This window comes from Rhododendron vialii, chromosome 4a, assembly GCF_030253575.1.
Source record: "Rhododendron vialii isolate Sample 1 chromosome 4a, ASM3025357v1".
Lineage (NCBI taxonomy): Eukaryota > Viridiplantae > Streptophyta > Magnoliopsida > Ericales > Ericaceae > Rhododendron > Rhododendron vialii.
This window is the reverse complement of record NC_080560.1, coordinates 40332807-40358843: the sequence shown is the minus strand read 5'-3', so window position 1 is coordinate 40358843 and position 26037 is coordinate 40332807. Positions and strand designations below refer to the sequence as shown.

Here is a 26037-nt window from a genome sequence, read left to right as displayed (position 1 = left end):
AAATGAGAATAATAATCGAAGAGAGGAGAGAGAAATGATAGTAATAATTTGAACTATGAGTAATGAGTTTTTTTTTGAGTTGGGATTTTTTTTTTCAAAATGTCATCCAAACAGGGCAAATTCGTGAATGCAAGGATTGAAAGTGCGAGCGTAAAGCGAAAAACTAGAGCATGAGTGCAAGCCATTTTGAAGTATTATGTAACTAAGGTTTTAGTCAAAATTTTCACCAAATAGGGAGACCCAGGCCCAACACCAAATTACAAATGGCTAGTTTCCGGAGGTGGTGGAAGGTGGTCGTCGGTTGCTTGGCAACTTTTGGTGGGGTGGCGGTGGTTTCTGATGGTTGTAGGAGGTGCACAAGTCTCCAACGAGGGTAGCAGGATCCAAATTGAAGGGCTACGAAGATTGCCGGTTGGGTGAGGTGGTTGGAGGAGATTGAGAGAGGGAGATGCTACAAATTACAACGTAGCGGGCGGACACTGGTAAGGAGCAGGAGCAGCCAGCTAGAAAAATTATTCAATACTCCTGGTCTTGTAGTAGTGGTGAATGGTATTTACGGTTCACAGTATGACTAAAGAGAGCTTTTACACTCTTTTTTTGGAGTCAGGGCTGGAGATACTGTGCCCTGTTGAAGAAGAAATTTTATGAGAAATGACAGGTTACATTTTTATACAGCAGTTAGTTGTTTTGGGAAAATGATTTTCAATCTATTCTTGCTTTTAAATTTTGTCTATAAAATTACATAGGAAGATGAGTTCACGCTATATTTTTTTGTGTTCTGACTAATGTCAAAATACCATTTGTTTCCACTTAAAAATACTACCAAATATACCATTTAGACACCAAAGTTAAGTGAAATGAGTTTTATTGAGCAGCGGGTACTTTGGACTAGAAAACCGAAACTTATCATTTAGACAATAGCGTGGACTACCTATTACGCAAGAAGTGAGCGTAGAGTTATTCCAGACTTTTGGAAAAACACAGAAAACTAACCGTGAGACCTGAGAGACGTTCCAGATTCAGTCTCTCTTTTTCGGGCAGTCTACTTCATTACAAACCATAAAGAAGGGATCAAGGGTATATATACCCTTTGAATCCAAACATCGACAGACTACGGTAGAAGTGCAGAACTCAGGAGAAAAATATAACACATCAGACGAGGGGAAAAACATATCCCAAAAACTAGATCCAAAGCAATCCAAAGCCCCAGTAGCAATAGAACAACACACTCGCTATAACAGTGTTCCGGTCCTCCAGACACGGTTGTCTGGAGTTGTGTTTTAAGGTGTGTAGCATTGCTAAAAAGCTCGAAACGACAAGGTTTTTTTTTTTTTTTGCACATATGAAATATATTTGTACTATATGTCAGTTGTCTCTTTCTTCGACAAGCATTCAGATACTTGAAACCGGGGGCGCTTTAGTCCAGTGACAGCTCATGCTACAGAATGTACGTGAAAAATAAGAATAGGAGTATATCATTGATGCATAGTAACTACAATGGAGCATCTAGTATGCCTAATCAAAGCTAAGTTGGTACACGAAAACTGACCAAGGACGAACTAAGATTTTTAAAGCTACAATCAAGGACCAAGAAGTTGATCAAAAGGCAGCATCCATCAGAACTCAAGCTTGAGAACTTGCATCAACCATTGTCAACTGCCGATTGAAGTCCAGTAACACATGTCAACAAGGAAGGATATGAGTGCTTCTGAATGAATTCCCGATAAAGATGCAAACTTTGCCATCGCTAGAACATGAGATAATATTTCTACAGGATAGAGTAATTTTGAAATGAGTGAAGGAAATGTGCTAGATAACAAAAATCAACAAACCACAGTTGCTTGCAGAAATGGTCTCACGATCCTCCCAGAAAAGAGAATGACAGTCATTAGACTCGGTACAAATACTTATATGAAGATAAAAATGACTGGTTGCCAATACCACAACATCAATGAGGTAAGCAATTGCAACGCATTGTCCCTGAGCTATGCAGCTCCTTATAAAGTATCCCACCAATCTTGAAATACATGTCAAAACAATACCTACTTTCACTTTTGTAGAATGCACATTGACTGCATGGCCACGATGAATCACCAAAGTAGAAAGGCTTCATTGATAGTGATTTCCAACAGAATCTATAAAAGACAAGCTTTTATGCAGGATTAATGATGTTGGATGACGGGTGGAGTGAGGTCTTGCGCAGACCTATTTCTAACCATTATGATGTGATGAAAGTATAAAAAGCATGCGAGTCCTAAGTAATGAGGTCTGGACATTGAGTAAATTCTTGGGAAAACTTTGTTTCTAGATAACCAAATGCACCAAAGCACACATGAAACCTTTAAAAAGAGGGACTCCCTAGAATGCCTGCCAAGATTAGCATTGCAGTGTCATCCTCCTAACCTCAAGCAATGCTGTGGATAAAGTACGGCTTGAATCTCAGCCAAACGAAGTAATAACTCCACAAAAACAAAGCCAAATTAACATACATGATGGTAATGACCAAATGAATGTCCATGAACCATGGATGGTTGGTTTAATTAGGAAGACAGGGGTCATTTTTTTTTATGTCTCATACAGTCATGTGTTTCAAAACGGGAAAATAAGTTGAAGTCGTGGTGAAATCCTCATCTTAGAAAATCCCCAAATGAGTCAGTCCGAGAAGACAAATTAACATACATGGAGTTATTAAATGAACAAAGCAGTATACGGAGAAAGCAACCGTACCACAATGACAATACCATGTTCGAATCATGCCAAACACCCTGGATAAAGCAAAATTCACATATGATTGGTAAAAAGAAACCAACTGAAACAATAAAGTAAACCAAATCAAATCAAATCACAACTTGTGTCTGAATCAATTGGATCAGCAACATGAATTCTTCTTTGTTATTCTCCCCGCCAACTGCTAAAAACTTAGATGAGTTTAATGAAATCCTATAATTTTTAGCTACTTCTTCTCATGTCATTAAAGCTAATCTTACAGCATTTGCTTTAATATATTCCTTTTAAGCATTGAAAGTTACAATGATGCAATCCATTCCCCATTTGGGAATTTGAGTAAAAGTAGGGACAAAATTTCACAAAATCATCATTGACAAACATTACTTTACGTATGTCTTATCTCTCTTTTGCTTCACATAAAGAATGATAGGACAATCCACCCTCACAATCCAACTACACATAAGTATCGCAGAAAACAAACTGAAAAGACCAATAATTATATCAAATCTACTATAGTCTATGGAGTGGCATATTTAAGCCAAAATCTCTAAGCCGAAAAATATAAGCAATAGTATATAAAAATTGCATCACTGTAACCATCATAATAAAGACAAGATAGCAGTAGTGCAGTGACGAAAACACATACATAATGAGTAAATCTAGTGGAGTTTGTTTATTAGCATAGCCTCTTGGGTGAAACGAGGCTTTCCACATAAGTTCCTGCTTGAAATAGAACTGGACGGACGTGAACCACTAGCTCCTTGAATTCTTCCTCCCGTGGATCAAAGATGACTAATCTGTATCCTCCTATGTTAAACAAAACTGGACTGGTCCTAGATAAACTCAAGGGTCTCGAAGAACAACCAAAGCTATAATCATTAAAAGGGACTGTAAATTTCATCCAGGAATCTCTCACACCATACTCTTTCATCACCCAAACACCTAGACCACAACGATCATTATAAAACTGCTCAACAAACACACAAAGGCACCCTCCAACAATACAAAGTCGGTCACCAGTAAAACCCAGAGTTGGAGATGAGACAGTCCGAAATTTTTCATCTACTAAACCAAGTGCTACAATAACATCGTTTGTACCATTACTAGCTACCCAGTGGAGTGCACCGCAAACAAAAGCCCCTGATCGATGCTCAGAACGTGAATGATCAAAAGGAGAGCTCCCAATCCTTCTCCAGGAATCGGTCTACAAGGCATACACACTGACTACATTATCAGCGCACTCAGTTTCTCTGTCATAAGAAGAGATATTTACAACTTTGTAGTCATCGATGGATGAGTCATAACCAAGCCCATAATGATCGAAAGCATTACTCAAAGGAGGTTTCGGTAATTCTCTAGATTCTCTAGTTGAAGGATTTACCACAAAATAATGGAGCCCTACATCGAGCATCAATACCAAGCCATCACACGAACAACAAATCTCGTGGCAGCAGGTAGGGTTTCGGTCCGGTGCGAAATTTAGGCGCGCTGCCAGCGATTGGTGCCCGAATTGGGAAGAAATGATTTCCACGGAGAACCAATTATAATTACCACAGAGAAGAAGACGCTCGTGTTTGTCGTTGGTGCTGCGATTGAGGTGCGTCTTGATAAAATGAGGGTGGGAGATTAGAGAACGCCATGATTTGGAAACGCACCTGAATCTGGAGAGAGAGACGACAGGGAGTCTCGAGAGTACGTCCAAGATGATATCGTCGGAAAGGTCTTGCATGGCAGGAATGTCGCGCGCTCACAGAGAGAGAGAGAGAGAGGGAGCGCACTTATCGGTTTTCTGTTTTTATTTTGCCGCGGGACACGGGGTTTCAGCGGTGCCCTAATTTTACTCTAGATTTTAGGGGGGGTAATTTTCATGAGATCGTATTACGGGGAGCCGTGAATAAGACAATCATGGAGGTGAGCGATCGTGACCGTTCGTTTTAATTTTGAATGGTTTAAATTTAAATAATTTTTTTTTGGAAATTAACTCTTCTTCGAAAAAATTTCATTTAAATTCGGACTATTCAATATACTTTGGACACACGCAATAGTACTCCGCAAAACTCTTTTCTACGGAAACATCCCTAGTAAAGATTTTCTCAATTTTCACCCCACATTTGCTCTCGAAGGATGTTTTGGTAACTTCGCACACTAAATACAAAAAAGGGTAGCATGGTTAGTACAAAGGGGAGGAGTGTGAAAATTACTCTCCAAATTTTATTACATTTCTATCAACCAAGCAATTGGAGTATGATTATCTTTTTTAGTAGACGACCGTTAGAGGGAATAATTATTCAGAGGTCTCTTGGCACCGACACGTAGTGCTCTAACAATATTATTCACAAAAATAAATATTTTTGTGAGGCCCATACACTTGGTCAAGACCGAACCGACTTGGAGGCCCGCGAATTCTCTAAAATATTCTTACATATTTCAATCACACCAAAAAAAATTACGATAGTTTTTCAATAAAATTACTCTTGACTCCTTTGTGTGTATATTTGTCAGACTATTTGTTGAAGTACTAAATTTTTAGACCGTCATCTTTTACAAACATAGTCTTTTCTGTGTAATTAATAGGGTGAACTAACATATTTAGTCACAAATATACGTTACTTTTATTTTACCCACACATAAGTGTATTATTTTAAAGAAATTATGAACACTCGTGTTAAGTTTTTACTTAAACGATACAATAAAAAATGTAAAATGATGTTGGGAGCTTAAGGATAATTTTGCATCTCACATTGTAAACTTTTATTTTAAATATAGAGGAATCTTTCTTCTATGAGGAATAGATGTTGAGGCCAAACCACGTAAAAATTTGGTGTGTGCTTTGTTTCGTGTGTGTTTATTATTTTTTGGCTTCACATCTAGTGGGGCTGGGATCGAAATAATGACAACCTTACAAAGGTAATTACTTGGAGTTTCATGGTGGTGCGGTAGTCGTAGGAGAGAGAGAGAGAGAGAGAGAGAGAGAGAGAGAGAGAGAGAGAGAGAGGGAGGAGGAGGAGGAGGAGGAGATGATATGGAGAGGGACCTGAGTTGCAATGCCGACGGCAAATTGTGGCGAGAAGCAGCTGTAGTAGTAGTGGAAGGTGTTTCCGGTTCAAAAGGGCTGGAGATGCTTATACCAATGAGCTAGAGCTTTTACTCATATTTTTACTCGATAAAAGAAGAAATTGAATAAGGGCTAGAGATGGATCCAAACATGTACAACATAAAACAAGAGGGGAAAAAAAAAAAACAACAGACAAGGGGAAAGACATCCGAAAAACTAGATACGAAGCCCTAGTAGCAATCATAGCCGGCCTCGACTTTTTGGTGGCCAAGAGTGAAGATGAAATATTTCTTTTTGTTGCACTATTATAAGGGGTGTCAAATAGAAGGGCCCTTTCCAAATTTGTAAACTTCCAAGCCTCAGACAGCCTCAAGCGGCCTCTCAAGCTTTAGCTCAGAGCAGACTTTGGTAGCACTAGAACAACAAACTCACCCTAAAAACTTCCAAATTAAGTTCTAAACATTCTATGAGAGCAGTGTGGTACCAGTCACTATAGAATTTAACGTAATTGACATGAAGTGATGTCCAGAAAGAACAAACGGGCGTCCAAGTTTGTCCACAGCGTTTATTTTTCATATAGGGTAAGGGCGTTTGATATCCAAGACCTTTAACAGTTCCTCAAAAAGAAAAGCAACATGAGATAAAAGCTCAAAACGACAAGAAGTTCAAATTTCCAGTACTCCCTTGTTCAGTTTTATTGAGCTGCCGCACACATGAAATATATTTATACCATGTCTCTGTCTCTTTCCTCGACAAGTATTCAGTTTCAAACAAATGGTTAAATGGTAGGCATTTGTCCTTATCGTTAGAATTTTGTAGATCCTTGAAAGTAAATGCAGAATTCAAGCAAATAGCTCATAACACAAGCCCAATCAAAGCTAGTCAATACAAAAAAAATTGATCAAGAAAGAAGACAAAACTAAGATATGCAAGGCTATAATCAAGGGCCAAGAAGTTGATCAAAAGCCAGCATCCATCAGAATTCAAGCTCGAGAACTTGCATCAACCATTGTCAACACTCAACAGGGAAGGATATGAGTGCTTCTGAATGAATTCCTGATAAAGATGCTAACTCTGTCATTGCTAAAACATGCGAGATAATATTGCTACAACATCGAGTAATTCTGAAATGAGTGAAGGGAATGTGCTAGATAACAGAAATCAACAAACCACAGATGCTTGCAGAAATGGTCTCATGATCCTCCTGGAAAAGAGAATGAAAGTCATTAGTCTCGGTACAAATACTCAAATGAAGATACAATTGATTGATTGCCAATACCCCAGCATCAATGAGGTAAGCAATTGCAGTGCATTGTCCCTGAGCTATGGAGCTCCTTATAAAGTATCCCACCAATCGTGACATACAAGTGAAAACAATACCCACACCACAGCATCAATGAGGTAAGCAATTGCAGTGCATTGTCCCTGAGCTATGTAGCTCCTTATAAAGTATCCCACCAATCATGAAATACAAGTGAAAACAATACCCACTTTCACTTTTGTAGAATGCACATTGACGGCATAGCCTCGACAAATCACCAAAGTAGAGAGGTTTCATTGATAGTGATTTCCAACAGAATCAATAAAAGACAAGCTTTTATGCAGCATCGATGATGTGAGAGTGAGGTATTGCGCAGTGCTATCTCTAATCATTATGATGTGACAAAAGTAGAAAAAAACATGCGAGTCCCAAGTAATGAGGAGGAGATGGAGTAAAATTTCCTAAGAACACTTTGTTTCTAGATAACCAAATGCACCAAAGCACACATGAAACCTTTAAAAAGATGGACTCCCTGGAATGTTTGCGATTGTAGTGTCATTCTCCTAACCGTAGTACAACAAAGGGGCAATGCTGCGGACAACAGACGATCTGAATCCCAGCCAAACAAACTAATAACTCCACAAAAAAAGAAAGCTCTCTTTTTTACAGAATGGAATGTTTGCGAAGATTAGCATTGTAGTGTCATTCTCCTAACCTTAGTTGCTGCAGACAAAGGACGGCCTGAATCCCAGCCAAACAAACTAATAACTCAAATGAATGTCCATGAACCATGGATGGTTGGTTTAGGAAGACGGGGGTAACTTTTCTCTCATACGTTTGCTTCTTATTCAAAAGGGGAAAATAAGTCGAAGTCGCAGTGAAATCCTCATCATTAGAAAATCCCCAAATGAGTCAATCCAAGGAGCCAAATGAACATACATGGAGTGGTCAAATGAACAAAGCGGTACAGGAAGTAAGCAACCGTACCACAACGACAATACCATATTTGAATAATGCCAAACACCCTGGATAAAGCAAAATTCACTTATGACTGGTAACAAGAAACTGAAACAATGAAGTAAACCAAGCCAAATAAAACCACAACTTGTGTTCGTATCAATTTGATCAGCAACATGAATTCTTCTTTGTTATTGTCCCTGCCAAAGGCTATGTACTTAGAGGCAGTGTTTTAAATGGCGAAAGGCGCACCGAAGCGCAATGATCCCCTGGGGCTTTAGCGCAAGGCGTGAGGCGCGGCGCACACTTTATTGATGCGAAGCGCAAAATTTTTTTTTTCTTTGCAACGAGGCAAATTTTATTAGAATAAGTTTTCAACACAAACAAACACTTGTAAAACTTTCAAATATCATAAAACATAACATGTCAATGGTTAAACGAAAGTACAAAACACTAAACATAACATATCATCCATGAAAAGCTAACATAATAATGTTTAGCCTTAGTGACATAACATAAGGCTTAAAGGCAATAAAATCTAGAGGCATACAGAGACGTGGAAGGGGCAGAAATTTCGATTTTCTACAGGCTAACTAATCTGAAATTTTGATTTTTTGTTATGAAAAAAAAAAAAAAACAGAGACTTGGGAGGAGAAGAAAAAAAAAAAAAAAACAGAGACGTGATGATGAGAAGAAGAAGAAGAAGAACAGAGACGTGAGAAGAAGAAGAAGAAGAAGAAGAAGAAGAAGGAGGAGGAGGAGGAGGAGGTTACCTGGAGCTGCTCTCTCTCGATCGAAAAGGAGGAGAAGAAAAGGAGCAGAAGCTGCTGTCGTCGAAGCTGCTCTACTGGGTATGATGGATTAGGGTTGAAATGGACTTAAAAGAACGAATTATTCAGTGCATCGCGAACATGTTATGCATAGGTGAGAGCCGTCAGATCTGATTTTGGCTCACAGACGAAAGGCGCGCGCCTTAGGGTTCCGTGCTATAGCCCACATCTTCGAAGCGCATGCCTTGCGCTTCGCTGCGCTTTGCGCGCTTTTTAAAACACTGCTTAGAGGAGTTAAATAAAATCATCCGAGGACCATCAGCCCACATTCGTCAGTGCTCTCCTTTCCAAGAAAGAATGAGAGGACATTGTCATCGTCATTTGCGGATTTGTGTAAAAGTAGGGACAAAGTTTCACAAAATCATCATTGACAAACATTACTTTTCCTATGTCTTGTCTTTCTTTTGCTTCACATAAAAAATGATAGGACTCCACGCTCACAATCCAACTGAACACAAGTATTGCTGAAAACAAACTGAAAAGACCAATAATTATTTCAACTCCACTCTATTCTATATTTAAGCAAGATTTTTAAGTCGAAAAATATCAGCAATTGCATCATTGTAAGCATCATAATGAAGAAGAGACAGCTGTGCAACAATGAAAACACATACCTAATGAGTAAATCCAGTGAAGTCTGTTTAGTAACATAGCCTCGTGGCCCTCGTGGGTGAAACAAGGCTTTCCACATAAGTTCCTGCTTCAAACTGAGCTGGACGGCCATGAACCACTAGCTCCTTGGATTCCTTCTCTCGTGTATCAAAGAGGACTAATTTGTATCCTTCTACATTAAACAAAACGAAAAATCTATGAGTACCGACCATTGGGGGAGAGAAAACGTACCGACGGCCGCCGGCGGGCCCTCTCCGGCCACCGGACGGCCGATCCGAGCCGTTCAAAAATTCTAAAAAATAAAACCGAGGGGGTCAACGCGGGAATCAAGGGCATCCGAGGTGTTTAGGGTGCTTGATCAAAGCACCCTTTTTTCGTGTATATATGTACACACACATATATACACGAAAAAAGGGTGCTTTGATCAAGCACCCTAAACACCTCGGATGCCCTTGATTCCCGCGCTGACCCCCTCGGTTTTATTTTTTAGAATTTTTGAACGGCTCGGATCGGCCGTCCGGTGGCCGGAGACGGCCCGCCGGCGGCCGTCGGTACGTTTTCCCTCCCCGTGGTCGGTACATATAGCAACACTCTAAACAAAAATTGACCGGTCCTAGATAAACTCAAGGGTCGCCAAGACTCATATCTATTATCACAAGTGACTGTAAATTTTGTCCAGGAATCTCTCACACCATACTCTTTCATCACCCAAGCATCTAGACAGCCAGGATCATAAAACTGCTCAACAAACACACAAAGGCACCCTCCAAGAACACAAAGTTGGTCAACGGTACAACCCAGAGCTGGGGATGACACAGTTCGAAATTTTTCATCAGCTAAACCAAGTGCAACGATAACATCATCCATACCATTACTAGCTACCCAGTGTAGTGCACCACAAACAAAAGCCCCCGATTGATGCTCAAAATGTGAATGATCATAAGGAGAGTTCTCAATCCTTCTCCAGGAATTGGTCTTTAAGGCATACACACTGACTAGATTATCAGCACTCTCAGTTTCTCTATGATGATAAGAAATATTTACAACTTTGTAATCATCAATGGATGAGTCATAACCAAGCCCATAATCAGCGAAAAATTTACCCTCAATTGTAAAAGGAGATTCCGGTAATTCTCTAGATTCTCGAGTAGAAGGGTTTACCAAAGAATAATTGAACCATACATCGAGCATCAATACCAAGCCATCACACGAACCCCCAATCTCATCACAGCAGCTAGGGTTTTGGTCTGGTGCGAAATCTAGGTGCACTGCCAATGATTGGTGCCTGAATTGGGAAGAATCGAGTTCCACGGAGTACAAATTACAAAAAAAATTACCGAGGATAAGACGCTCGTGTTTGCCGTTTGTGCTGCGATTGAGGTGTGTCGTGATGAAATGAGGGTGGGAGATTAGGGATTGCCACGATTTGGAAACGCACCTGAATCTGCACAGAGAGACAACGGGGAGTCTCGAGAGTATGTCGGAGATGATCTCGTCGGGAAGTCTGGTGTGGAGAGGACTAAGGTTTGGCATCGCAGGATTCGAGAGAGAGAGAGAGATTTTTCTCATCTCCCAAAAATTTCTCAACGTGGCATATCACTGACATTCCAGTGTAAGCAATTGCACTCATGTTCAATTGAGATCATAACCGATCAAAGTATTCTCTCCCGTGATATGGTAGATTGATTATCAACTTCAATTTAGGAAAATTTATCTCCGTTGAAGTAACTGTGATCCATATAGTCAACAAACTTCGATAAAACAATTTATATCATTTGGAAACCACCATCTCTTCGGTAAAACCTAACAAAATCAAGTATGCCAATCGATTTTGTTACTTCTCTTAGCAATATTGTTTTCAAATGTCTACAACATTGATTGTGTTTCAAGAAACTTTCTAATTTAGAGCAATAATCCATCAATTACTCTTTGCTAATACTTTATTTTTAGTTAAGATATTTTTTTTTGGGTTCACAATTTTTTTTTGGCCCCATTGAGGTTGCTCAAGCCTGTGAGGTTTCTGGGGCTTACCTCTTGGCCGGCTGTAATCATGTGGTGCTCTTGGACTTTCACCGCATAATGGTGTGAGGGCCATGGACTTGTTAGTGGAGCCCACATCAATATACGATGGAGAAGTTCCTTGGAACAACACATGACGGTGCTCCAGGAGCAATTAATTATTTTTTGTAAAATATTAGTGGAACTGTTTTGCAGGTCTAACTTGTGACAAAGCATTATAAAGTGTTGAGCTTTCCGGAAAGACACATAAAAAAGAGTACTGCTATGGGTACCGACGGTACCCATAGGGAAAATGCACCGACGGCCACCGGACGGCCGTCTCCGGTCACCGGACGGCCGATCCGAGCCGTCCAAAAATTTTAAAAAATAAAACCGAGTGGCCTTACGTGAGAATCAATGGCATCCGAGGTGTGTAGGGTACTTGATCCGAGCACCCATTTTTCGTGTATATTTGTATATACGTGTATATACACGAAAAAGGGGTACTCGGATCAAGTACCCTACACACCTCGGATGCCATTGATTCTCGCGTAAGGCCACTCGGTTTTATTTTTTAAAATTTTTGGACGGCTCGGATCGGCCGTCCGGTGACCGGAGACGGCCGTCCGGTGGCCGTCGGTGCATTTTCCCTATGGGTACCGTCGGTACCAATAGGATTTCTACATAAAAAATATCTTCTCATTCTAAGGGAAAGGATAGGTCAGCCTATTCCATCCGGGAAACATGTCATTCGACAGGGAGATTCTGAAGCCATAAACTTTGCGTTTGTGGATAGAATCCCCGAGAAGGCTAAAATAGCAATTCCTGCGTTCAATTTGATGCATAATACTATCATGGATACTGATGCTGCTTAGCCGAATGCAAAGCAATAGCGGGAGAATCGCTTCGAATGTTCAAGCTCAGAACTTTATGCTGCTTTGTCCCGAGTTAGACTGGAAAAATAGTTCTGCTATGTGCCATTTATAATAAGGACAAAAATTATAAAGAAGAAACTCAATTCCAAGAATCAACTTCCTTGATATGAAAATTTACTGGATTATATGTTACTAGTAATTCAAATGAAAGCCAATAGTCGAATGTATGTTCAAAATCTCGGAACCCAAGTGCAGATCCATTGAGCAAGAACACAACTGTATACCATTTCTTCCTTCTTTTTTCTCCGTGCGTTAAATCTTGTTGCCAGTAGAATGCAAGAATGAGAAAATGACATGTCTTGTAAAATAAAAAATAGGTACTTAAAAAATAAGAAACTTAGCGGAACGCATGGTTACAGTAAACCGTCTGTGTTAAGAAGAAAGCCTCAATACTAAGCCCAATACAGTGATTGACCAATTTCAACCGACAGACGCTTGTCTTTTTTGGTAAGAAACCAACATAGAAGAGCTTACTTGGAACAATCCCTAACATGGAAAAGCAAAGCTACTGTCATTTGAATCAGAAGCAGCCCAAGTTAATCCAAGGGGAGCTTACAACTCAACAAGGAGTATAAACATTCGATGGATCAACACTAGAAAAAACATCCGGACATACATATATACATGAATCACCAAAGAACATGGCAGAAACAAACCAAGACATAATTGATTTTCCGAATCAGTCTTACCGGCAGCCAAAGAGATCAGTGTCGGACCAGTAACCAGCTTTTTGCTTCGTAATCAAGTAAATAGCTTGAAATAATCTCCAAAAAGAACAAATCGGTATGAGTTTTAAGGCAAATACATCACGTATTCTTCACTGACATGCGTGTACTTTCAAGTTTGGGCGAGGCCATTCAATATCCAAGGCCTTAATTGCTCCTCGCAAAGAAAAGCGACACGGGACAAAAAATCGAAACAGCTAGTATAAATTCAAATTCAAATTCAAATTCGCACTACTGTCCCTTGTTCAGTACTACAATTCAGCTGCTAACACAATTTTATACTGTAATATTTCTCTATTTCTCTCGTACACAAGCCATTCGTTTCAGTTGAAAGGTTAAATGGTTGATCCTTCAAACCAGGAGCATTTTACTCCAAGCGCCAAGTGCGTTTGCTGTAGGATCTTGGTAACAAATTTAGAGGAGGAAAATATTTACTCAATAAATACTATAGTATAATTTTACAGTGTGTTTTCATACATCTAACCCGTAATACAAAGTACAATGCAGCATATGCCTAGCAAGGGTAACAACAGATTTTTTTGGCATAAAAAGAAATTCATTAACCACCACAACCAAATATTTCATAGTACAACCCCAATCATAGTCAGTACAAGAAAAATGAAACAAGAAAGAAAAAGACAGAACAAAGATTAGATATTTCGCGTGGCAATCAACAGCCAATAAGTTGATCCAAAGGCCGCATCCAGCAGAATTCAAGCTTGATAACTTGCATCAACCATCGCCAGAAGGGAATGATATGGAAGTTTCTGAATGAATTCCTGGTAAAGCTGCAAACTTGGTCTTCTGATAAAACTGCAAACTTCGCCATCGCTAGAGTATGAGAGATAATATATATTGCTATGGCATAAAGTAAACTACAAATAAGTGAAGGGATTGTGCTAGATAACAGAATTCGACAAACAACAGGGTTGCAATTGCAGAAATGGGGTCATAATTGTTTACACTCATTTTTGGCCAAAAATCAGGAAATGAATTTACGGGTTAAAAGGTAGCCTCGAGGGTCGAGGTCCTAGCCTTGAAAGACCTTACGACCAGTTGCCCACGAATTAGGGTCGGTTCTTAAGAAATGATGGGCCTTCCATATAGGCCTAAATCAGTCAAAGGCCTAAGGCTTGAATCAGTCCACCAGGCCTGAGTATTTCGTCTAGGCCTAACCCCAATTCCTAGAAGTAACAAAGGCCTAAGAAATTGGCCCAAATCGGTAGAAGCCTTCGTTTTCTCACCAGGCTTGGGCTCAGAAGGCTTACATTGGGCAAAGGCCCATGATTTACCAATAAGTTCAGGCCCAATTGATGAAAGGCCCACTGCTTTAAGAGCATCGTTAAAGCCTTTAATGAGCAATGAGGGGGCCTTAAGCTGCTCACAAGTAGCTCAAAGGCCTTAAACTGCTCACAAGCAGCTCACAAGGAGCTCAAATGCCTTAAACTGCTCACAAGCAGCTCACAAGTAGCTCAAAGGCCTTAAGATGCTCACAAGCAGCTCACAAGGAGCTCGAAGGCCTTAAGCTGCTCACAAGCAGCTCAAAGGCCTTAAGCTGCTCACAAGCAGCTCAAAGGTCTAGAATATTCCTGATAGGCAGGTCTGGGTAAGCTGCTCACAAGCAGCTCAAGGTCTGAACTGGTGGGACCCCATTCTTCAGCATGAAGCAAGGCCAGAGACAGGTGGCACACATGCAGCCTTTGGGGCTGTTGGTGAATGATTCATGCAGACCTAAGCAAGCTGCTCATAAGCAGCTCATCCAGGTTTGGTTAATCCTTTGTTTCTGGATCCTTCTTCCGTAAAAGATGAACCTCAGAGGATTTAGAGGGCCCACAAGTATGCAAGGTCCAATAAAATGATAAGAAAGGCCTGGTGAAGTATTGGTCTGCAGCTGTGGTGGGCCCGGAATGGCCTGGATACTGCAGAAACTGAAATTTTCTTTGCCCTTTTTCAAAGTTATATTCAGAAAAGAAGGATTTTTCAGGCCTTTACCATTTCCTTGGAGTAAAAGGCACGTTTTTATCAAAGAATAACCTCTCATTGGAGCATTTTGAAGCAGCTCAAAAGGGACACTTGGCAGCCATGCATGAAGGCCCGTGGAAGCAGCTTGAACAACTCAAGACCTGGAACATCTGCCTATAAATACCAGAGTTGAAGGCCTTGGCAAAGGTCCCCGACCATCAAGCCCCCGGCTTATTCAAATTTATGTTTTAATTATCTTTTATCTTTAGGTCCACGACCATCAAAGCTCATGGCTTAGCCAAATTACATTTCAATTATCTTTTAACTATTTTTATCTTTCGGTCCCCGACCAAACAAGCCCACGGCTTATAGTTCAATTACCTTTACTTTCTAGAATAGTTTGTACTCAATCTAGCCAAGCCTAGATTTTATTTCATTTCCTTATAATCAAACTTTGTTAAACCGTTAATAAAGTCCATTTATTTCTGTTTTAGGCCTTGCTCTACATTTCTTTCCTTTTTTCACACGATTAGGAAATTTTAAGTCCTTAGCCCGCAAAGGCAAACCACGAACCTCCTCACGGTCTCCACCCTTAGGCCGTGCACTTTCGTCCAGTTAGAAGTCAGATTGAGGCTTCCAGGCCTTGATACGAATTTGGGCAGCAATCCTGCCCTGGCACGCCCGCATCAGGCCTAGAACTGCACTACTCGCTGTTCCTGGGCCAATTGTTACATTTTTGGGAACAAACAATAATCCTCCTGGAAAAGTGAATGGGAGTCATTAGAACAAAACAAATACTTGTACGAATATACAAATGATTGAATCATATTGAAAAATAATAGCTACCCACTTTTTTAGAATGCACATTGAAAGCATGGCCTCGATAAATGACCAAAGTAGAAAGGATTCATTGACAGCAATGTTGATGTTGATGATGAAGCAGTGGAAAAAATATGTGAAGTATAAGAATAAAAATGAGAAGCCTCCTAAATAATGTGGATGGGAGATGGAGTAATTCTTGAAAAACTACTTTGTTTCTAGCTAATTGAATGAACCAAAAAGCACACATGAAACCTTCAAAAGATTAACTACCTAGAATGTCTGCGAAGATTAGCATTATAGTGCCATTCCCTAACCTAAGTACAACAGAGGAGCAATTCTAGGGTAAAGGACAACCTAAATCTCAGCTAAACCAAGTCATAATACCCCAAAAGACGAAGACAGCTTTCGCTGACATTTTCGTAGAACGGAATAACCTTGTTCTCCAACCCAACCTTTGTAAGATAGAAACTCATACAGGAAAGACAATCATCCAAAGCTTGCCATAAAAGAATTTGATTTTGAAGGTTATAGGCAATGACTAGATGGCAGCATTAGGCTGACAGGGGTAACTTTTCTTGCATGTCTTATATGCATGCTTCTCATTTGAAAGGGGACAATAAATTTACCTTATGGTGGAATCCTCCATCATTAGAAAATCCCCAAAATGAGTCTGTATGAGAAGTCCAATTAACATACATGGAGTGATTAACTGAACATAGCAACCGTACCGCAAGTTTGGACATGATCTTCGACAATGATCCGAACGATCACGACGGGACTCAAACCCTGGCCTCCCCACTCTTGGTCCACCAAATGTATACCGTGTTGTATGGGGTCCATCTTGGGATCTCACATAAATTATTGGAGGCGCTTAATATGTTTAGAATATTGTTTTAGGGACCTTGCTAAAAATCCACTCAATTGAATATCGGTAAGAACTCGATCAATTCTTTTCTCAATTTGCTGACAGGAGTAGTATTTTCTTTTTTTTTCTTTGGGTTGGCTTTTGGCGCCCTACTCATCTTGGTTTCAATGCCTTCAGAACACCGGCAGGGTTATCCCGAACGCTCACGACGGGACTCAAACCCTGGCCTCCCCACTCTTGGTCCACCAAATGTATACCGTGTTGTATGGGGTCCATCTTGGGATCTCACATAAATTATTGGAGGCGCTTAATATGTTTAGAATATTGTTTTAGGGACCCTGCTAAAAATCCACTCAATTGAATATCGGTAAGAACTCGATCAATTCTTTTCTCAATTTGCTGACAGGAGTAGTATTTTCTTTTTTTTTCTTTGGGTTGGCTTTTGGCGCCCTACTCATCTTGGTTTCAATGCCTTATAGAACACCGTCAGGGTTATCCACCAAACTTTTGGTGCTGGCCAAAGACAAGCGTGTAAATCGCACCTCATTGTGTGGTATGGCATCAGCCATCGGGTCATTTGTACTACTAATTCCAACTATTTGCGCTTACAATTTGACTGTGGGTAGTGATGAAACTTGTTCTTGTACGAATTATGATCAGGGTACTGATGCTTTGGAGTAACTTTTGTAGTAATTTTCTGGACAAGGACAAAAGTCTAAAAATCTAAGCAGAACGGGAGCCTTTGTGCCAAAAATCCCAAAATCCTGCTGTGTCCAAATACACTCATAGTTGTAATGAACGCTCAAAATCTCCAAACCAAACTGTAGGTCCAATGCGCAACAACACTAGTGTATCATTTTCTTCTTCTCATTTTCCTTTGTGCCAAATCTTTTATAAGTGCTGCAACAACCAGGAAAAATTGCTCTTGGTCGTATTAGGGAAAAACATCCTTCCTCAGATCATTAGCAGTAAACCATCGTGATAAGAACATGTCAATGATAAGCTGATTACAGTAATTGACCAATCCAGGACCGATTTCGACCAACATAAACCTGTGATTTGAACCGTGGAAGTGCTTGCTTAGACAATCCCCAACATAAAAAAAAGAAAAAGAAAAAGAAAAAAAGCTACTCTCATTTCAATCAAAAGAGGCCCAAGTTATTTCAAGGGGAGCTTAAAAGTCAACGAGGAGTCCATGAATTAAGATTGAAAAAACATCAGACTAAAACATGTGTGAATGACCAAAGAAACAAAGCAGAAAACAAACCGAGACGTGACTGATTTTCCGAATCTGTCTTATTGGGGGCCAGAGTGATAAGTGTCGGACGTGTCCCCACGCCGGCCATTGCTTCATGTTGAAAGTAAATAGCTTGAAATGATCTCGGAAAAAGAACAAATTGGTACCAGTTTTAAGGCAAAATTTTCATCCACGTACATTTACTTTAGAGATAGGGTGAGGGCAATCAATATACAGGGCTTTAATTGTTCCTCGCAAAGAAAAGCAATATGAGACAAAAACTCGAAACAACTATAAATTCAAATTCTAATTTGCACTACGCTCCCTTGTTCAGTTCAATTCAGCTGCAGCACACATTTATACTGTATTTCTCTCGTACACAAGCCATTGGTTTCAGTTGAAAGGTTAAATGGATGATCCTTCTAACCGGGAGCATTTTACTCCAAGCACCAAGGGTGTTAGCAGCAGGATGTCGGTAACAAATTAGAGGAAAATATTTACTCAATAAATCCTATAGTATAATTTTACAGAGTGTTTTCATGCATCTAACCTGTAATACAAAGTACAATGCAGCATAAGCCTAACAAGAGTAACAACAGATTTTGTTGGCATAAAAAGAAATATAAGAGAACAAACACAAGCAATAATTTCATAATACAACCCCAATCAAAGCGAGTCAGTACAAGGAAAATGAAACAAGAAAGAAAAAAACAGTACAAAGATTAGATACTTTGCGTCGCAATCAACGGCCAACAGAATTCAAGCTCGATAACTTGCATCAACCATCACCAGAAGGGAATGATATGGATGTTTCTGAATGAATACCTGATAAAGCTGCAAACTTGGTCATCTGATAAAACTGCAAACTTCACCATTGCTAGAGCGTGAGAGATAATATATATTGCTTTGGCATAGAGTAAATTATACATGAGTGAAGGGATTGTGCTATATAACGGAGTCGACAAACAACAGGGTTGCAATTGCAGAAATGGTGTCATAATCCTCCTGGAAAAGTGAATGGGAGTCATTAGAATCGATACAAATACTTGTACGGATATACAAATGATTGAATTATATTGAAATATAATAGCCACCAACTTTTGTAGAATGCAAATTGAAAGCATGGCCTCAATAAATGACCAAAGTAGAAAGGACTCATTGACGCAGCAGTTCCCACCAGAATCAATAAAAGAAAAGATATTTTGCAGGAATGTTGATGTTGGATGATGTGTGACAAGAGGCAAGGTCTTGCGCAGACCTATTCTCTAGTCATTAAAGGTTGGAAAGCAGTGCAAAAAACATGTTAAGTATAAGAATAAAAATGAGAAGCCTCCTAAATAATGTGGATGGGAGATGGAGTAATTCTTGAAAAAACTAGTTTGTTTTTATTTAATCGAATGCACCAAAGCACTCATGAAACCTTCAAAAGATTAACTCCCTAGAATGTCTGCGAAGATTAGCATTGTAGTGCCATTCCCTAACCTAAGTACAACAGAGGAGCAATGCTAGGGTAAAGGAAGACCTAAATCTGACCTAAACCAAGTCATAATACCCCCAAAGAGGAAGAACCTTGTTCTCCAACCCAACCTTTGTAAGATAGAAACTCATACAGGAAAGACAATCATCCAAAACTTGCCATAAAAGAATTTGATTTTGAAGGGAATAGGCAACCACCAGATGAAGTTCTAGGGACTAGAGATAGTAGCATAAGGAAGATGGGGGTTAGCTTTTCTAGCATGTCTTCTATGCATGCTTCTCATTTGAAAGGGGACAATAAATTTAACTCACGGTGGAATCCCCATCATTAGAAAATCCCCAAAATGAGTCTGTATGAGAAGTCAAATTAACATACATGGAGTGATTAACTGAACAAAGTAGTAAAGGGTGAAAGCAACCGTACCGCAACAATTATACCATGCTCAAATCTTGCCAAACACCCTAGATAAGGCAAAATTTGTATGACTGGTAATAAAAAAACTGTACTCCCTCTGTCCCAAATTGCTTGCCCATTTTGGGGAAGCTAAATATTAAGAGGACAAGCAATGATTTCACCAAATTCAAATTGTGAGGCATGACTTTACTACATTGCCCTTGTATTCTATCTTTTCAATACAATGATGACTAATTTATAAGGACAATTTTGGAAAACTAAAACCTTTTTTAGTTTGACTTTTCAAAGGGACTAATATTTTGGGATATTCAAAAAGGAAAGAAGGACCAACAATTTGGGACAGGGGGAGTAACTATTAAGTAACCAAACCATATCAAACCACAACTTGTGTCCGGACCAAGTGGATTAGCTACATGAATTCTCTTTGGTATTCTCTCTGTCAAATGCTTAGTTTTAATAAAATCATATCATTGTTTAATTTTTATCACATCTGATAAGCACCCGACAATGACATTAAGGGTGCGCTAGTTGGCTAGTTTTAATTGTTTCTGTCGTTAATTTAGTTGTTTTGACTGCTTTTGCTTGCAAGGTTTTCCAGTTTCGTTTTGTAGGAATTTACCAAATAACAGGAGCTTGAAGGCCTAAGGCATGTCACAAGATGAAGGCAACCCGACGGCTCGCCAGGGCGAGGCATGGCCAAAGCAGAAGAGCAAAGCCAAGTGCTGGAGATAAGCAGCTCGGTACCGATACCAAGTAATTGGTTCTACCGGTACCGAGACCCCTTCCAGCGACAGCAGATAAGCAGCTCGGTACCGATACCAAGTACTTTCTCCTATCGGTACCGAGTACATTAAGCAGACCAGCCTAAGGCCTTCTCCATCGGTACCGAAGGACTTAGAGGAGGATTTTTTTTGGATCTCCTGAAGAATATGGGGGCGCGTACCTTTGAGAAGTAGAATAGATTTTTGATTGCATCATTTTAGATCTAGATCTAGATTTGATATTGTTTTTGAATGTTTTAAAATTTTCAGCTTTGAATCTTTATTTTTCTGTCTTAGTTAGCTAGTTTTTGATATTATCGTCTTTATTAAAGTTGTAGAGAATCCTTCGATCTACCGTTTAATATAATTTTCTTCTAGCGTTGTTATTTCAATTATGCTAAGTAGATTTTTGCTTGCTCATATCTCAATAGATATATGTGAGTAGTTTTCAAAGGTTAGGTCATGGGGTGATTAGTACCTCATGGCTCAAGTAGAATTGCGTTTTTCACCATAAAGTTTAAACCTTTGGTTCGAGAATCGATGTAGGGTTCGGATTTATTTGTCAAATCCCTACGGTGTTAATCTTCTTGATCATGTGTAGGTAAGAGCACCACCTATTTACCACACGTGATGCTTGGAGCTCTGATGCATGAGGCATTTGATAAATAAATTCTAAAGCTAGCTTGGTAATCGAATCATTCTATTTTCCGATTTGGGAACCTTAATTGTGTATCCTGAACCGCGTAATTGAGTGAGAAATGCAGTTTAACTTGAGTCGTGAGTGTTAGTAATTCCTAAACCTAACCTGCTTTTTATCTTAGTTTATTCGCTTTTCAATTTAGCCCATTTTCATTTCCACTATACACGTAAAACCAAGTTGGCTGTCTAAAAGCTGAAAGCCCTTACTTGCATCTACAAATCCAGCAAAACCGTATTAATTATTCCCTTGGGTATGATCCCGGATTTCCGGATTATCATACTTCAACTGACGTTTTAAGCCCTACGCTTGGGGCGTTATTCCATATATCGGAGCGAACGAAGCAACATCATCCCCCATGTCATACACGCTAATCTCACTGATTTTTTTTTTTCCGACATAGCCTTTCAAGCCTCGAAAGTTTGGACATGATCTTCGACAATGATCCAAACCATTTGCCAGCTGAGGTTGTATAAAATTAGGGACATAATTTCACAAAATCATCATCGACAAACATTTTACTTTACCTACGTCTGGTCTTTCTTTTGCTTCAAATGAAGAATGATATGAGAATCCACCAGCACAATCCGACCAAAAACATAAGTATTGCTGAAAACAAACTGAAAATACTTAAAATTATTTCAACTGTACAATTGCCTAATGTGTAGTTTTTTTGAACAAAAATTTTAAGATGAAATATACAGGAAACACTGCACAAAAGTAGCATCATTGTAACAATCATAATGAAGAAGACTAGAAGAGGTAACAGTGCAGCAATGAAACACGTACACAATGGAAAATACGGTGAAGTACATACATAGTACCTAACTAGGTGATTATTAGCATTGCCTCTTGGGTGAAACGAGGCTTTCCACATAAGTTCCTACTTCAAATTGAGTTGGAAGGCCCTGAACCACTAGCTCCTTGGATTCTTCCTCCCGTGGATCAAAGAGAACTAAGTTTTTTCCTTGTGCATTAAGTAAAACTTGACCGGTCCGAGATAAACTCAAAGGCCTCCAAGAATCATAAATATTATCATAAGTGACTGTAAATTTCATCCATGAATCTTTCACCCCATACTCTTTCATCACCCAAACATCTAGACAGTAAGGATCAAACTGAGAAACAAACACACAAAGGCAACCTCCAAGAACACAAAGTAGGTCACCAATACAATCCGGAGTTGGAGATGGCACAGTCTGAAATTTTTCATCTTCTAAAACGAGTGCAACTATAACATCGTCTGTACCATTGCTAGCTACCCAGTGGAGTGCACCACAAACAAAAGCCCCTGAATGATGCCCAAAGCATGAATGATCATAAGGAGAGTTCTCAATCCTTCTCCAGGAATTGGTCTTTAAGGCATACACACTGACTACATTATCAGCGCACCCAGCATCAGCTTCTCCATCATAATAACAAATATTTACAACCTTGTAGTCATCAATGGATGAGTCGTAACCAAACCCATAATCAGTGAAACCTGGCTTAGACGTAAAAGGAGATAATGGCAATTTTCTAGATTCTCGAGTAGACGGGTTCACCAAACAACAATGGAACCTTCGATCGAGCATCAACACCAAGCCATCACACGAATAACAAATCTCCTCACAATATCTAGGGTTTTGACCGGGTGGGAAATTCAGGCGCACTGCCACTGAATGGTGCCTGAATTGGGATGAATCGAGTTCCACGGTGTACCAATTTCGATGATCGCTGAGAACGACACGCTCGAACTTGTTGGTGTTTTTGTCGGTGTTGCGATTGAGGTGTGTTTTGATGAAACTAGGGTGGGAGATTAGAGAGCGCCACGGTTTCGAAACGCACCTGAATCTGCAGAGGGAGACGACGGGTAGTCTCGTGAGTACGTCGACGATGATTTCTTCGGGAAGGTTCGGCATCTCTGTCTTCATCGCGAGCTCAGAGAGAGAACTTGCTTATCATTTTCTTCTTTTATTTTCGCTCTAACCTTTTATCGTTAATTGTGATTTTCGCAGTACAAAAATTGATAAAAGACTCTGAAATTAAACTAAATTAAACTGTATTGATATATAAAACGACGTCGTTTTAAAACTCTTCTGTAATTTCTTGGAGTGCTAAAATTTATCCTCTCTCTTTCTTCCTTTTTTGGGGGCTTCAATTTCAATAGCATTTAGGCATAAAAGTATCTTCTTTTGATTAAAAATACACTATTGGGCCTAGTTTGTTAGGATTCTTTCATATCATTAGAACATTTACACTTTTTATTCAATTTTTTATTTAAAATTGAGTAAAAATTTGGATAAAAACTTGATTTGGTACGAAGTAATCCAATAAACAAATGCAAATCTAGACATAAATTTGAGTAAATGTTTCATTAATAGCATAGTTGTAAATTTGATGGAGGAGAAAATAGCATTCAAAATTTGAGCAATGATTTGGTTCAAACCAAATTTGGGAAAGAAATTTGAATAGAACTCATTTTAGTATGAGTTTGAGTAAGGAATGGAGTGAGTAAGGAGTGGAGATGCTATTAGGAAGTAAGGAGTTTGTGTCTTCCCATCTGAGTGTGGGTATTTTCATCGTTGCCTAGCTCGGGGATAGCATTGTCCCCAGTGATCTACCTCGGGAATACAATGGCTTTGTCATAAATGTGAAGGTTCATCATATAGTTGAAACAGCTGGTGGCGATGATATCGCCTTGCTAGATTGGTACGAGGATTTGATCGTTCATCCCACGGTTGAGGGCATCGATGGATTGTTGTTGCATTTTATAAGTAACTGCATATACTGGAGCGAATATACCAGGGGCAGTGAAGGACGGGATAGTAAACGGAGGGTTTCGGTTTGGCCCGGTCAATGCGGGAGGGAGCCCAAAACAAAGGCGGCAATGGCGACAAGGTGATGCCGATTGTTGTGGATGTTATCATCAGGAAGGTGCAAGAGCACAATCAAGAGTGAGCAGGAGGATTGCCCGGGCTTTTGCGCGCATAGAGACTTTCTCCGGTGTCCCCCCTCAGAGGAATCCATAGCCAGATTGTCATTTCCATAGCTTTGCAACTATAGACGTGCCATTATATTCCTTATTAGGAGTATATGATGAGATTACTTGGTTCTAAAAGCTGTGGTTGCTCAGAATACATCCGAAATTATGGATTTTCTTCTTCTTTTTTTCGGCCTTATTATTTTCGTTTAACCGAATTTTTTTCGTGTAGTTTTGTTTCCATGCAATTTCAATAGAAATAGGGAATTGATTTTCACTCCCTTTTTAAAATTAACTCTTTTTTTTTGGCTATATCCATTTGAATTTACTATCTTGCCTTTTATTCAATACACTTTTTCACACATGCAAGGACAATATTGTAAATTCAGGTGGATAAAAACGAAAAAATAAATTTACTATCTTGCATTTTATTCAATACACTACTTTACACATGCAAGGATAATATTGTAAATTCAGGTGGATAAAAACAAAAAAAGAAGAAGTGTGAATGGTTAAAAAGGGGACAATGAAAATCATTTTCCTAGAAAAAAGACAGATAGAGGAGTGATTTTTGCTATCCCCAAATTGTTAACCCTACCCCCAAGGAAAGTACACAAATTAATATAGAGTTGATTTTCGCACTCCCAAGAAAACAATTTAGAGGTGCAAAAATCACGCTTCTAAAATTATCTTCTTAAGACAGAAGTAAACAAGGATTATGATACAAATAATTCGACTTCGAAAAATATAGTAGGGAACAAAAAAGACTGATGAACAGTTCAATTTGCCTATTTTATGGACACTTTTTCGGATGCACATTGAAATTGGAATGGTTCAAATTTTAACAATATCGTGAAAAATCATATCGATTGGATTCTCATTAAATTGAATACGCAATGCATTTATCTTGTAGTTTATTTTTGTCAAAATAAATTATACTTATTTATAATAAGATAAATCTATAGCAATTATGCGCTAATTGATATCCCATCGAACTCTGGTATGATTAATGGGATCTGACAAAGTCTAAAATATGAATGACCTCAATCATTGAAGTCCGTCCAAAAAGGGTCTGCAAGACGGGAAGTGAACGTTGCTAAAAATATTAATATCAACTCTTTTGGGGTAGAATTTTGGCATTTTATTTTCGATAACTCAAGTGTCCAAGCCGTGCTCCTCAACTAATCTTGGGGATCAGCATATGCATGTTATTTGATTGGTGTAAGCTTTGCTTAGAACATTCGCTAAACTAGAGAAGTTACTGACCTTTGAATCAAAAGTAGCCCAGGTTAATCCAAGGGGAGCTTACATTTGATGGTTTAATGACAGGAAGAAAGATCAGGACGTACATGAATGCCAAAGAACAAGGCAGAAATCAAAGCGAGACATAATTGATTTTCCAAATCAGTCTTATTGGTAGCCGGAGAGACCGATCAGTCTCGGACCGGTCACCACACCGGCCATTGGTTCGTACTTAAAAGTAAAAAATAGCTTGAAAAAATCGACGAATCAGTATGAGTTTTAAGGCAAATAAATTGAGTTGAATTGGCAGACGACGTTAGGAGATCGAAGTGTTTTAAGTTCGAAAGAGCGAACCTGCAGAAGTTGAACTCAGGCGTGTGCGTAGATTTCATGAATTTTCATCCACATTGCTGTTCAAAACAAAAAAATAAAAAAAAATAAAATTTCATCCACATAAATTTACTTTCAAGATAGGGTGAGGGCATTCAATATCCAGGG

At 39.3% G+C, this 26037-nt stretch overlaps 3 protein-coding genes and 1 long non-coding RNA gene across 13 annotated transcripts; 1 reads left to right on the top strand and 3 right to left on the bottom strand.

The window, feature by feature from the left end:
- Positions 1 to 1327: 1327 nt before the first annotated feature.
- Positions 1328 to 9625, top strand: LOC131322857 (uncharacterized). The gene is made up of 5 exons (XR_009198977.1): positions 1328 to 2192; positions 7403 to 7592; positions 7731 to 8227; positions 9065 to 9451; positions 9484 to 9625. It is a non-coding gene; the product is annotated as an uncharacterized LOC131322857 (long non-coding RNA).
- On the bottom strand, positions 3277 to 4535 carry LOC131322856 (F-box protein CPR1-like). Its single transcript, XM_058354390.1, has one exon. It carries the CDS (start codon positions 4454 to 4456, stop codon positions 3932 to 3934), a length of 525 nt encoding a protein of 174 aa, XP_058210373.1. The 5' UTR covers positions 4457 to 4535; the 3' UTR covers positions 3277 to 3931.
- LOC131322855 (F-box protein CPR1-like) lies at positions 6617 to 11119 on the bottom strand. Its single transcript, XM_058354389.1, has 3 exons — positions 10045 to 11119; positions 9445 to 9629; positions 6617 to 6986 (listed from the first exon to the last, which is right to left on the bottom strand). The coding sequence occupies exons 1-2, from the start codon at positions 11009 to 11011 to the stop codon at positions 9472 to 9474; spliced, it is 1125 nt and encodes a 374-aa protein (XP_058210372.1). The 5' UTR covers positions 11012 to 11119; the 3' UTR covers positions 6617 to 6986; positions 9445 to 9471.
- Positions 11120 to 13316: 2197 nt separating this feature from the next.
- On the bottom strand, positions 13317 to 23321 carry LOC131321681 (F-box/kelch-repeat protein At3g06240-like). 10 transcript variants are annotated; one of them, XR_009198607.1, is made up of 3 exons: positions 22153 to 23276; positions 18944 to 18991; positions 13317 to 14012 (listed from the first exon to the last, which is right to left on the bottom strand). XR_009198607.1 is itself a non-coding variant. In XM_058352568.1 (2 exons), the coding sequence occupies exon 1, from the start codon at positions 23246 to 23248 to the stop codon at positions 22175 to 22177; it is 1074 nt and encodes a 357-aa protein (XP_058208551.1). In that variant the 5' UTR covers positions 23249 to 23276; the 3' UTR covers positions 13318 to 14057; positions 22157 to 22174. The 10 variants fall into 10 exon arrangements, 4 of the variants coding, with proteins under 4 accessions (XP_058208551.1, XP_058208553.1, XP_058208552.1 ...); XR_009198606.1 differs by having other exon boundaries at positions 13318 to 14012; positions 22160 to 23276; XR_009198608.1 differs by lacking the exon at positions 13317 to 14012 and adding an exon at positions 19081 to 19812 and having other exon boundaries at positions 18470 to 18991.
- Between the last annotated feature and the right edge of the window lie 2716 nt (positions 23322 to 26037).

What these genes read in the sequence shown, in the direction of transcription:
- LOC131321681 (XM_058352569.1), bottom strand. Translation starts at nt 23,248, where the DNA reads ATGAAGACAGAGATGCCGAACCTTCCCGAAGAAATCATCGTCGACGTA.
- LOC131322856 (XM_058354390.1), bottom strand. Translation starts at nt 4,456, where the DNA reads ATGCAAGACCTTTCCGACGATATCATCTTGGACGTACTCTCGAGACTC.
- LOC131322855 (XM_058354389.1), bottom strand. Translation starts at nt 11,011, where the DNA reads ATGAGAAAAATCTCTCTCTCTCTCTCGAATCCTGCGATGCCAAACCTT. An exon ending in TTTATCTAGGACCGGTCAAT is followed by an intron (nt 9,630 to 10,044) that starts TTTTGTTTAGAG and finishes ATAGATTTTTCG; the next exon opens with TTTTGTTTAATGTAGAAGGA.